Source organism: Chelonoidis abingdonii, chromosome 2, assembly GCF_003597395.2.
Source record: "Chelonoidis abingdonii isolate Lonesome George chromosome 2, CheloAbing_2.0, whole genome shotgun sequence".
Taxonomy (NCBI): Eukaryota; Metazoa; Chordata; order Testudines; family Testudinidae; genus Chelonoidis; species Chelonoidis abingdonii.
Window position 1 is genome coordinate 32,116,493 of NC_133770.1, and position 13,723 is coordinate 32,130,215.

At 36.3% G+C, this 13,723-nt stretch overlaps 1 protein-coding gene across 2 annotated transcripts in view; it reads left to right on the plus strand.

Moving 5' to 3' along the window:
• The window catches only part of KIF5B (kinesin family member 5B), a 65,455-nt gene that overhangs the window by 4,637 nt on the left and 47,095 nt on the right, over positions 1 to 13,723 (plus strand). For both annotated transcript variants that reach the window (XM_032799081.2, XM_075062233.1), the window contains exons 2-7: positions 8,167 to 8,254; positions 10,728 to 10,801; positions 11,294 to 11,398; positions 11,885 to 11,933; positions 12,322 to 12,377; positions 12,460 to 12,547. In XM_032799081.2, the coding sequence (XP_032654972.1) occupies positions 8,167 to 8,254; positions 10,728 to 10,801; positions 11,294 to 11,398; positions 11,885 to 11,933; positions 12,322 to 12,377; positions 12,460 to 12,547 (460 nt within the window). The remainder of the gene's footprint in view (positions 1 to 8,166; positions 8,255 to 10,727; positions 10,802 to 11,293; positions 11,399 to 11,884; positions 11,934 to 12,321; positions 12,378 to 12,459; positions 12,548 to 13,723) is intronic.

Sequence of the window (13,723 nt, forward strand, 5' to 3'; positions counted from 1 at the left end):
AGGTTAGATAAATGTCTATCAGGGATGGTCTAGACAGTATTTGGTCCTGCCATGAGGGCAGGGGACTGGACTCGATGACCTCTCGAGGTCCCTTCCAGTCCTAGAGTCTATGAATCTATGAACATTTTTGTGTTAGCAGTGTAAAGACATATGTTTTCATTGTGACTCCAGTTCTTTGGAGGTTGGGTGGGTGTTGTCCTATTTCTTCAAATACTGTTAACACTGGGAATTTGCTCAAGATATTTTTGCTTTGGTGGTAGAAAAAGTTGTCAGCCTAACCTCTTTTAAATTGACTAAGTTAAAACACCCTCTAATTTTTAAAGATTCAGAACACAAATTTATTTAAAAAAAATAAGAATTTTTCTGATCTCCTTTAAATAATTAGAGAGGGATTTTTTTCATTGTGGGATGAACTGACTGTAGAGAGAAATAGTGAAACTGACAGTATATTCACTGGTCCAAAACACAAGTTAACTTAAAAAAAAAAATTTCTTGTAATCCTATAGTTTATAGTAACCTTAAGTGTTGTAATTATTGTAGGTAGAATATCTTCAGGTTTAAACAGGCATTTTGTGAGAAGCACTGGGACTGTCTGGAAACTGGGCTGTGGAAGTAGCTGTGCTCCCTAAATGGTGTTATGCAATTTAGTCCTAGCATAACTCCTGCTCTCTTTGCTAGGAAAGTGAATTGTGCTTACGTTTTATTTTTAACAAGTTACAAGCACAATGACGACGGTGTGCGTAGGCAAGGACAAATCATGGGGTTTGGGCTGGGCCAACAGAGGTATGTTGTTGGTAAAGCTTTCAAGTGTGGACCAGGCTACGATAAGCATCATGACACCTAACTCGAGGCATCTTAATCTTGTCTAAACATGACTAATGTCTTAGTGATGATATTTCCTTGATGATTGCAACAGCATAATTTTCAAATTGATATTTTTAAGTTATCATGCTTTTAAAATAGTAAAGCCTTTTCCAGCTAGTGACTCTGTTGAAATATTTACAGCATGAATGCTGAGAAAACTGGATTCTTTAATGAAGAATTCATTATAATGCCTTTTTGTTTAAGAACGTATGCAAGACAAGCTGAAACCTAACACAACTGCTGTGAACATATTTTTATAAGTCAATATTGGAGTTACCCACAAACATACATTAAACACTGAAGAAATATAAGTTATGGGGAGTGCTTACTGAACAGGTTACATGAAGAGAGAAACCAGCATGTTCATATGTATGTGGTTTTGACCATTATTTTTTTACTCTTGAAACTGTTTGCAAGCAGAGAGCATTATCACTCTGAATGAAGTGCTTGTATGCCACTTTTAGTACCTGTATATGTGCTCTTCCTTGTCTTGTGATTGTTCTCTCTCTTCCCCCACCCCCCAAAAAAACCAAAAAACCAAACTATTGTACTCAGTCACACCCAGACTGTTTAGACTGTTCACAACTGCTAAAGTCTGAATTGAGATCTGGAAGAGCAGTCTGGGTATTGACATACAAATAAGCAGTATCCCATTTTTCCTTCAAATGCCTATATTTGGTAATGTAGAGAGCACTTCCATATTCTTCTGTTTTTTAGAAGATATCTGGGTGCCTCAGTGTGTTTTCTGATTAACTGAGTAGTATCCGTAACATGCAAGGCCTGGTGCCTGCCCTGAATAGCTAAATATATCTGGCTTTCAGTTTAAAGAATATACTTCTTTAAAACTAGTTTTGTATACCAAGTTAAAGAGAGGTTTGACACTGTCACTTTCTTGCAGAACCAGACTAGTGAAGATCTTTCTTCTACTGACTTCATCATCTTGGCAGCAGAAAACCAATATTCAGAAAGAAAATTTAATTCATATGGAACATTGAAAGAGGATAGGGCATGCAAGGAGTGGGACACTTAACACAAAACAGCAGAAATAGAACGATGGTACACTATTTTGTGTTTTAGAAGGAAAAAAACACTTCCATACTTGTAAAAGTACTCCACTTTAATATTATAATCTGACCTTATATGGAAAATAACTCCATATATTAGAAGCTGTACTCTGACCTATAAATGAACTATATGGATTTTTTGAGTGGTGGTGTTTGGTTTAATAATTTGCTGAGCCTTGATCACTTAGAAGTACAGCAGTTTCTCAAAGAATATGGCTTTGACAAACACTGTAATAGTGCAGATATGTATGGCTAGAAGACTTGTTTCAGTATTGAAGAAAGTACACCTCTACCCCAATATAATGTGACCTGATATAACACGAATTCGGATAATGCGGTAAAGCAGCACTCCAGGGGGGCGGGACTGCGCACTCCAGCCGATCAAAGCAAGTTCGATATAACATGGTTTCACCTATAACATGGTAAGATTTTTTTGGCTCCTAAGGACAGTGTTATATCAGGGTAGAGGTGTATACTGTACTGCTGCTGTGCGATCATCTTAGTAGTAATCTCTGGTCGTCACAAGTGTGGTGTTCATTCTAAAACCTAAAGACTCTTTAAATGTCAGCATTGTTAACTATTTCACTGTTGATCCCTTTAGAACAAACATCCAGTGAAAGCGATAATCCCAGCCTACCTCCCAGGTCTCCCTGAATGCCAAAATTCCAGCTGTTCCTCACCCATCTGCTAGAACTTCCAGCTTTCCATAACATGTTCCCTGATGCAATTATGCATTTTCGTTACAAAAACTTCTCATGTTGAAACTGAATATGGGGCCGTCATAAAATTGAGACCATCAAATTAAATAACAGGGCTGTTTCTCTGATAGTATTTTCCCATTTATCCTTTGGCGAAGGAAATGCTGCAGAACTTTATCCCTACTTATTGCAGAGTACACAGAGCCTTAAATTTGATGTATTATATAAGCAAGTAAGGAAGCACTCAAATTACAATTTTAACACAGAAAAATAAGAGTGGAAGGCCGGAAAACTAAGCTCCTATGACATACCTTGCACCCTCTACAGTTACAGAAAGTCAGTTCTACATGCATCTTATTCTCCTCATGCACCTCAAAAGAACTGAAAAACATTTTTCTTACTAGAAACAGAATACTACCATACCGGGACTCTGCTTACCTATCTTTTTTGCTACTTTGAACTCTGTCACTGAGAGAGCAATAATATGTTATCTTTCAAACTGGGAAAGAGGGTTGGGAATGGAAAATGTGCTCTCAAATTAATGGAAAAAAGATAAGTGTTTTTCTAAAATCATTCAGTTTGGGATTTACTTAGACCTAAAGCTTTACATTTTTTGTATGTTTTATGGCTAAAAATGGTGATAGCAATACTGTTTTGCATTGGGAGAAAGCTGTTTTTTAATACTTCAATCTTTTATAAACTATCTTGTGCTCTTCATGCCAAGAATAAGCCAGCTACAGTGTCAGACAGGATGGGTTTATAAAATGATGCATTACATTAGCAAAAAGAATATGCCGTAGAGTTAAAAGCGCCGTGTACATTGTGATAGAGAAATGGAACGTTACTGGTTGCTCATCTTATAGTATCAATAATGGAAAGACTATTCCAGGTATTAAGGATCAGAAAACAAGATGATCCAAACCACACATTCCTGTGGATGGACTCTGAAAATCTTACAGTAAACTTTAAAACTATAGAGTATGAATGCAATAGAAATAAATACTTAATACTTTTATACAATTTATTTTCTGTACTTCTGAGGATAACCTGAAGTTAGAGGTTATTCTGTCTCATTAAGAGTAATGGAATCGTCTTCTGTGAAGATAGCACTAGGAGATGATGACTTGCCAGCAGATATCTGTGAAGAGCAAAGTTTTGTACATTTCAGTTGTTTTGAATATAGTTGTATATAGGCTAATACTGAAAACTGTTGCCCAGTGAAGCTAAACTGGCCATTAATTATGATGATAAAAAGATACTGTGTCAAAGTCTGTTTAAAAAAAACCCAAAAAATAAACCCCTCCATTAAGGTTTGAGTAACTACTGATGGGTCATACTGGCAGGTGGCTGCAAGTTAGGTTCAGCAGGGGCTTCGAATGTTGCTTTGAGACAGACTGATTTAGGTTCATTTAGAGAAGGTTCATAGAGTGAAACCATAGAAGGAGCCAAGGAGGAAGCTTAGGCCGATGTGTTATGGGGTAATGTTTGTTTACCAGTATAGCCAAACTCTGGGAAAGAGGTGAATCTGGATGTTTACCTCAGGGTCTGTGGGCTTTGGGGAGACTGGAAAATAGGGACTTGGCACACATGTGAATAGCAATCTATAGGCTTAATTTGCAATGTGAAGTGAAATATTTTACTGAGCTATTGAGAATCTGATGCCTAGTCAAAAGGATATCTGTATCCCAAAACACAAGGCTTATTGCACCTAACTTATAGAATGTCTGATGGTCCAACTTGTTTTTTCACTTATGGTAGTACCTAAAAACTGCAATCCAGAAACTTCCTTAGAAAGCTTTCAGTCATAGCCTCTTGATGCAGATAAGGTGTTTATGGCCAGGTCTACACTACGAGATTAAATCGATTTTAGATACGCAATTTCAGCTACGAGAATAGCGTAGCTGAAATCGAATATCTAAAATCGATTTACTCACCCGTCTTCACCGCGCGGGATCGATCCGCGCGGCTCGCTGTGTCGAATCCGGAAGTCCGGTCGTCTAGCTGGAGCTCCGGAATCGATCTAAGCACGCTCTGGGATCGAGATATCGCGTCCAGACCAGACGCGATATTTCGATCCCCGAGCAATCGATTTTAATGCGCTGGTCCGGCGCATAGTCTATGACAAAGTGAGGGAAATCTGTGCCACAATAATGGTGCGATCTGGGCACTGAAAAATAATATAGGTTTTTTTCTGAAGAAGCACAGTCAATATGTCTTTATATATTATGAAGATTTTTTTTTAGAAATTTGATAGTTCTGCTGTGAGAAAGTAGGCCAGTGGAAAACAGGTAGAATTGATATTGCAAATACCAAATAAATGAAACCTGTTTGGAATTACACAACAATCTTTCAGACTGTTTTTTGTGATAGGTGTATATGTAGTTCTTTTAAACTTAGGCACAGTAGTAGGCAAAGCTGTTCTTTATCACCTCTGCTTATTTTGGCATTTAAAAATATATATATATATTTTAAATTAACAGTTGTTGATGTTTGACAAATACGGATCAGTGGAGACGCCTGAGCAAGAGCCTCATTGGTATAAAATATGGTGGGAGGGAGGCGGACTGTTTTGTTAAGCCACTGAACCTTTGGAATCTGCTTCCCTAGTTTGGTCTGTAATCTCTCAACTTTCAGGATATGCCACCAAGACCGCTATGTTCCTGGTCAGTAATGAGAATGCGGAATCTAGTGGGGATTCTGGTACACTTAGTAAATTTGTTACAGGCAACTGTGTTTTGGAGGTAGTGTCTGTCAAGGGTTCCTGAAGCTTGTGATGTATAAACTTATATTTAAGATCAATTCAAATAAGGGATTCATTGTTTGAGAGAGAAGTCCTTATTATATATAGATTACTTCCTCTAACTAATCCATATAGTATGTATAGTGAGTAATCCTGTAAATCAATAGGAGTGGGAAGAAAATTAGGGTTTTTTTCCCTTTTACCTCTGCCCTTTCATAGTACTATCTCAGTGGCAGCTTAAAGGGGAATTATAAAGGCATGATATAGCTAAATTATTTTAAGTAGAATTAGTAAATACAACCTCCCTCCATACTGTTTGTTAATGGGAATAAATTTTATACCTTAGAATATGGGGAAGAATGTTAAAAAACTGATTTTCAAAGACGCTTGTCTCTCTCACTGACAGAAGTTGGTGCAGTAGAAGTTGTTACCTCACTCACCTTGTCTCTCTAAAGAGCTCAAAAAAGTTAGACTAACATGAAGTTTAATTTGATTGAATAAATGTTTTTGATTGAAATACAGGCGCAATGAATGCGATGTTTAAGAAATTCCTGTATGACTTGGCATTAAATCAAAATAAAATATAGCAGTCTGATGGGTTATTGATGTTGTCCCAAAACAATCTATCCACTACTATAACATGGCATTCTTTTCCTTTCATTGAATTTATAAATGAGAGAAGCCCAAACTGTGAATGTAAGTGAATCGTTCTAGTTTTTTGAAATATTGACTTGCATGACTCACCTCAGTATGTCACTTGGAGGAGGCAAGAGTAGGTTAAGACAAATTAAAAGAATACTATAACAAAGAATTCTGGAAGTTTCTTATGCAGCTTACAGCTTTGTTTCATAGCTCTATTTTCATTTTCTTATGTGAGGAAATGAAAAGCTAAAAATTAACCATACATTGTACCGGAAGCATCGGGGATCAGGTACATTGACAATCTAAATGAAGGAAAAAAACTTGATGAGTTAAACAGTCTTTTAACTATCAGGAGGTAGCCATGTTAGTCTGTATCCACAAAAACAACAAGGAGTCCAGTGGTACCTTAAAGACTTAACAGAATTATTTGGGCATAAGCTTTCGTGGGTAAAAAACCTCACTTCTTCAGATGTATGAGTGAAAATTAGATGCAGGCATTATAACAGACATTTAACTGTTAAAGATCTGTATTACTGCAAGATCTAGTATGTTTAAGATCAATGACCTGCCTGACCTAATTCCTCTGTAGAGAGTCTCCAAAATCAGTTGATAGTCACTTAAGACTTCCTCAAAAATGTACTGACTTGGAATAGTGTATTAATGAAAATCAATTTTTTTAAGTGGAAAAATAATTTAGAGGAAGTTTCAAATTGCATCTAAACCTGAAGGCATGCCAGCCACATCAACAATACACCATACGTTTTGTTTAGGATGTTATTGGGCACGATCTGAATAGGGTAGATATGGTACAAAAGGTGATAATGGGGGCAACATGATCCAGCAATAGGGATGTTCACTTCATATGAAGTAGTGCATGCAGATTTGTATGTATTAGACAAATGTTACCTGTGAGTTAAAATGGCGTTGACCGGCAACACACACAATAGCAGATGTGCCTGTTAATATTCCTTTTATTAAAGTCACTACAGGAAGGTTGAGGAAATGGCTGTCTATAGCTGTATCCTTTTTTCAGTGGCTAATTTTTATATATGTGCTTATTGAAACTTCAGCCTTACACCTCAAGACTGATAGTAATTGTTAAAGAAGACAGCTCTCTTGCTAATAATGTAGTAGTGTCCATCCCAGTTTTAATTTGGCTTGGATAAACTTCTTAGACTGTATTAAAAGAAACTAGAATATATCATGGGTGTGATTTCCAAAAGCACCTAAATGATTTGATGAAGATACGTGGATCTTGTGTCCTAAATCACTTAAGAGCTTTGGGAAATCCCACCCCAAAACACAAAATTTTCTTTCATCATAATCCATCTACCATCCCAATGGGAGTGGTTATGAGTGTCTCAGCATAGTCACTCAGAAGATGGGAGTGGTAGCAGCATACTCCGGAAAAAGGGGATAGTGACATAATACTACATTGTCTCTTTAATCAGATCAGCATACAGTCACAAGAATATCCAGAGTATTAGTAGTGGACACTTCCAAGAGCATGCTAAGTCCAAAACTAAGTCTGCACTGACTGAAACACTTGGAAGTAGAATTCAGTACTGCAGCAGCTTGAATATTTCTTTCCATCCAGAGAATCAAATATAAGCAGCCATCCACTTTTCCAGCTTAGACTTCAGCTACCTCAGGTTTGGCTTCTGCCTATTAAGCACTGTAGTTTCTTGGCATACTTCCTCTAGAACTTCCCTTTCAAGAGGAATCTCAACTATCAGAATCCTTAAGTAATAACCTTCTAATCCTTTTCCCAGAGGGAAAAATGTTTTTGGGTGTACAGTACTAACCTGAGCATTTTGATTTAAGATTTGTGTGAAAACTTAAAATGAACTGACTTGTTGCCAAACAGTAATGAAGTGAGACTGGGTCATGCTTCTGGTGAAAATTCTTTAGAAAATCTGTTTAGGTTGATTTCAGGATGCAAATATGTTTAGTTCAAGGCTCCATTCGTATGTTGTCAGGTATCGATTATCTTTCACTCAAGTAACTTGTGTATAAATCAGTTCCTCTTATTGAAGGCTTCAAGTATACAAACGAGCAAAAAGATACTGTAGAAGCAGGCTATTAATATGAACAGTTCAGATTTGAAAAATGTTCAGTTTTTCTTTGTGACTGGGATTTTTTACTCTTGTCTTTTCAGTCCAAGCCGTATGTGTTTGACCATGTATTCCAGTCAAGTACATCGCAGGAACAAGTGTACAATGATTGTGCTAAAAAAATTGTGAAAGGTAAGGAAAAACATTGAACTTGACAATAAGGAGGCCATCAGTAGATTAAGTGGCTTTTACTGTTGAAAATTGTGATGTAGTTCCATCTCTTCTCTTCCTACCCATCTTTCCCCCCTAAACTGTATCTAAACGAAACGGTGTGAATTATAGCAGGAATGACAGCAATCACTATAGTTAAAGTTGATGGATGACATCAATTCTGAACCCATGTATTCAGTTCATAACTGTTTGAAATGTTGATCTTGTCAGGTTGCAATCTTTCAGGCCAGGTCTCTTCCATTAAAATTCTCTCTTGCACAATTATAGGGGGAAAGTTGTTCTTAAGTAGAAAGATGGAAAAATATCTCTCTTCAATTTTAAAATGATGCTTTAGACTCTTTAAAAAAAAAAAAAAAAAAAAAATTTCAGCCAAAATCAATGGGGTTGAAATATGGCATAGGAATAGATAATACTGTGGAAATATCTGTTCCAGGAAAAAACTTTGATTAGTATGAACCTTCAAAAATCAAGCATATGCACTGTTTTTCTAAGCTTGTATAATATGTAGCAAAGTAAGAGTTTGAGATCATCTTAGTTGTGTAATGAGAACTTTAGTCGACTATAGTGAAGATCCTCTGCAGATGGAACTCCTGCCTCAATGCTTATGCATCTTAAAGAGTACAGAATCTCTGTCCTTGAATATATTAAAAATTGGTCGAAGCAATACTTTTAAAATAGAATTATAAAACACCTAGAAATTCATCATGTGATAGTCTAACCAGTTCATCTTCTGCAAAATAAAAATCTTGCCTTACAACTGTAGTAGAATCCCTTGGACAGGTCAGTAAAATATTGCGTAAAGGAAAGGCATCTCAGTAGATGTAAATTATTTGGACTTTCAAAAGGCTTTTAACCAAACCTTCACAAATTACTAAAAAATAAATAAATATAGTCTTGGTGTAATAGGCAATTTACTGGCAAGGATCAGAAGCTGGCTAAGAGATAAAACAGAGAAATAAATGTTAAATTTTCATCATAGCAGAAGTTTAGCAGTGAGTTGCTATAAGGGTCTATAGTAGCACTCATTATGAATGCATTAATGATTTTAAAAGGGGATGAGCAGTTTGGTACTCAAACTTGCAGATACAGATTACTTGAGCAAGACTGCGGAAGACTGAGAAACTTCAGAGGATCCTTACCAAGCTAGGTAAATGCATAACATGGTGGCAGATGAAATTAATTGTTGTTAAATGCAAAGTGATGAGCACTGGAAGAGAGAATTTGAACTAATCATACACCTTTCAAGGTTCTAAATTAACTGTAAAAACTTAAGAAAATCATAATTATGGACAGCAAAATTAAGACTTAAGCTCAATGTGCAGCAGTTGTCTAAAAAGCAAATAAAGTTAGGAGGCATAAGGAATGACAGGATGCATAGTACAGAAGAAATATGTCAATTGTATAAATAGTGTGTTCTAACCTGGACTGCAGTGTTCTTTTTAGTTGTTGCCTCTCAAAAGAAGATATTGCATTATTTGAGGGAGTTCAGAAGATGAGCGATTTAAGGGGATGGGTAAAATGTCATGAAGAGTTTTAAAGGTTGGTACTACTCCCTTTCATTGTGTCCTTCCTTACTAGTCTCCTCTCAAGTAATTAATATTATTGAGAAGGTAAATAAGGAACTTTCTCATAACACAAGGACAAGGGGCCATTTAATGAAACTGGCAAATGGCAAATTCAAAACTGATAAAAAGAATTTCCTTTTTCACACAAGTCACAATTAAATTGTGAATATGTGGTAGTGAATTAATCATTGAGACAAATTACCTAGGAGACTTCAAAGAAGTTTAGACATTTATATGGATAACAAGAATATCAGTTCAATAAATATAATTACAATAAATTTGAAATGTACACATATTACAGTCACAATACTTAAAAACTAGCTTTAGAAAGGATACAAACATTTGAGTTTATGGCATAAGCTAACCTCTTAACTACTGGAAGTTAGAAAGTTTCTCTGGGTGGGCCAGTTATCCAATAACAGCATGTTGCAGGATTTCTTCCTCTGTCTTAGAAGCACAGGTTTTTGTGTTCCTAGTATTTCAGTTCTCATAGTTTCCCAGCCTAAACAAGACACTAATTTCTAATGTAAACTTTTTAAAAAAGCCTTTCAACCTGCCTTTATACTAAAAAGAAGCAAAAAGATACAAGCCCATTTTTTCCTTGCTGCTCATCTTTTAAAAGTGTCTGTATGTTGAGTCTGAAACTCTTATGTAATGCATTAGTTTACATTTTAATCTATTAATGTAACTTCTCCTACTTTAGCAACATGCAATTCTATTTTATTAGACTTGTGTTCACAATGGAGACACCTTGTAATGGTCAAAATTCATTTGGAGTCAGAATCCTTAATTAGGTTATTTATCCATCAAACACTGAATTATATTCTTGCTTGGAAAAGAACCCTAATGCATAAATTCTTTTTTGTTAGATGTACTTGAGGGATACAATGGTACAATATTTGCTTATGGACAAACATCATCTGGGAAAACACACACTATGGAGGTAAGGTATCTAAAAAGGACTTTCTCATAATATTTCTTATTCTGCTGCTGGAGGGCCAAATAAGGCTCCACAAATTAATTACTGCTATTCCCAGATCATGGTAATAATGATGCACAAAATACTATATTACGATCAAGCCCACCAAAAAAATGTGGGAGAAGGGATGCCACATGAACAGAGGAGACCGAGTACTTATTTCAAAAGAACGGTATATAACTATGGAAAAAAATAATAAAATAGTAAGTATTCCATTAATAGCAGCTTTTTATCTTTATTTTATTATTTAAAAGATTCTGGGGTAATTTTTTACCCTGACAAATCTTGGTCCTAAATGGGTTGGCAAGACTTGTTAAAATTTTTCTTTCTAGTTACTATTCTAAAATCAACTCCTTTATGTTCAGTTTGTCGTCTTTGAATATTAGAAATCTGTTGTGTTCATGGAATTATAACTGATAAAGAATATTGCATTTAGTTGTCTTTTTTTCTCAAAAGGGAACACTTCATGATCCAGATGGGATGGGGATTATTCCAAGAATAGTGCAAGATATTTTTAATTATATTTACTCCATGGATGAAAATTTAGAGTTCCACATTAAGGTAAATTGTTTGGTTTAAGAAGTACTTTTGAAACAAAAAGTTGCATCTGATTTTAAAGTAAAGTAATTGGTGGTTAAATCTTGAGGGGGGTGGGGGGCTGGTGTATGTACAAGTCTACCATTTAATTTGGAAGATATGAATCCAAAAACAGTTGGGCCCAGAGGCTGGGAATCCATATTTTTCATAAATAGGGAATTCATTGACAATAAGATGCTAATCTTTAACAGTGAGGGCAGTTATCGTTTGGTAACTTGGACGATGATTGTGGTAAATTCTCCATTACTTGAAGTCTTAATTAAGCTTGGATGTTTTTCTAATAAAGATGCTTTGGTTCAACCACAAATTCTTGGGCTAGGTGCAGGTATCACTGGAAGGAAGAAAGTCTCCTGTGTTAGGCAAGAGGTCAGACTAAATTATTATAATGATCCCTTTTGGCCTGAAATCTATGAATTACTGTGTTTTTAATGCTGTATCTTTTTTTATTAGGTGTCATATTTTGAAATATACTTGGATAAGATAAGGGACCTTTTAGATGGTAAGTCTTTGCCTTTTATATAGGATGGGGATAGTTAGACTGCAAAGAAAGGGAAAGAAACTGCCAGATTAGGATAGTTAAGTGGCATATTAATGAGACGTAAATGGCAACTACAAATGTAGTCTTTCATTGGTTTTCGTAATCTTATAATTGTAAAATTAAGTATAGCTCTACCTTTTCTTTGTATAATGTGTTATCTGTATAAAAGCATTTGAGTTTCTCTAATGGCCATTTTGTGTAAATACTTGTTCAGATGTTAGAATATAAGAATTGCATGCAACATCATGGGAAATGATGTTTCTGTTTCCCTCGGGATATATATGCTCATTCCTCATATTATTCTTTTGAATAAATGAAATATCTTATCTGTAGAGTTTTTTTCTTCCAGTTTCAAAGACCAATCTTTCTGTTCATGAGGACAAGAACAGAGTTCCTTATGTAAAGGTGAGTATAAGTGTTATACTATTGAACTAACCTATCTTTTCTCCGTGTACATCACTTATTTATGTTTTGTCAATTTTTAAAGGGCTGCACTGAACGTTTTGTATGTAGTCCGGATGAAGTTATGGATACTATAGATGAAGGAAAATCTAACAGACATGTAGCAGTTACAAGTAAGTGTTTTTTCCCCCTCCGATGGCATTCTTTTCCTTTCATTGAATTTATAAATGAGAGAAGATAAACCGGGAATGGAAGTGAATCGTTCTAGTTTTTTGAAATATTGACATGTGTGACTCACCTCAGTGTGTCACTTGGGGGAAGCAAGAGTAGATTAGACAAATTAAAAGAATCTTGGTCTAATTAGTTTGTCTTCCCTTCATCTAACTTCCTGTTTCTAGGGCAGTGTTACTCAACTTGAGGTTGCATGCCCCCTCTTGGAGTAGGGGCAGGGCACAAGCATGGGGTAGTGAATGTTCATGATGCCAGGTCCATGTCCCTCACACCTTGAATGTACTCCTGTATCTGGAAGTAAAGCAGTTTGTATCTCATGAAGCCACCTGCTTTTTGTCTCCTACTACTGCAGAGGCCTATAACAAAGCTGATCACGAGGTGCCCATGTTCACCTGTCTGCAGATTTAGGCAGCATCCCATAGGTCTAAGTTTCTCTCTTCGTTCCTATGGCACTCCACTAAGTTATAAAAGTATGTGCCTTGGGTCTTTGGAGCCATCAGTGTACTCTCTCACTGTAAGCAATATGCAACCTTTTGCTGAGTGGGACATAGGGAGGGGAAAGCTACAAAATGAGATGGTAAAAAGAGGAAAAACAGAAAATGCTACATTGGGGACAGAACAGAGGCAGAAAAAGTAAAACCGACGCAGAAGGAAAGAATATAAACAAAAAATATGGCAGCATTTGGCAAAGGGAATGGACAAGCTTTTCATCTACAGAGGACTTCATCAGAAAAATGTTGGGAGCTGCTATTTTTGGTGGAAATTTCCTGTTCCTGCTGCCTTTTCTTACTTTATCAGTAAAAGGTTGGGGAAGGCAATCAAATATCAAGGCCAAGCCTTCTCTGGCCCTCCTTTTGATCAGGAGAGTGTTTTTGGAGGAGTGATAAGCCAAACATAGTTACTGTTTTTCTTGGTGGCAGCAAGGAACAGAAACCAGAACTGGTCAGCATTTAAAAGCTGAGGAACAGAGAAGTAACAATGGTTGGGAACAAGGGACTATTCCTTCTTTTCACTTCCTCAGCTTCTCTTGTAGCTAAACGCACGTCTTTAGAGGGCTGTGGGGAATTTAGAGTTGTTTCTGTCTGACACAGAGCTAGAGAGAAGACTTGACAGCGGGC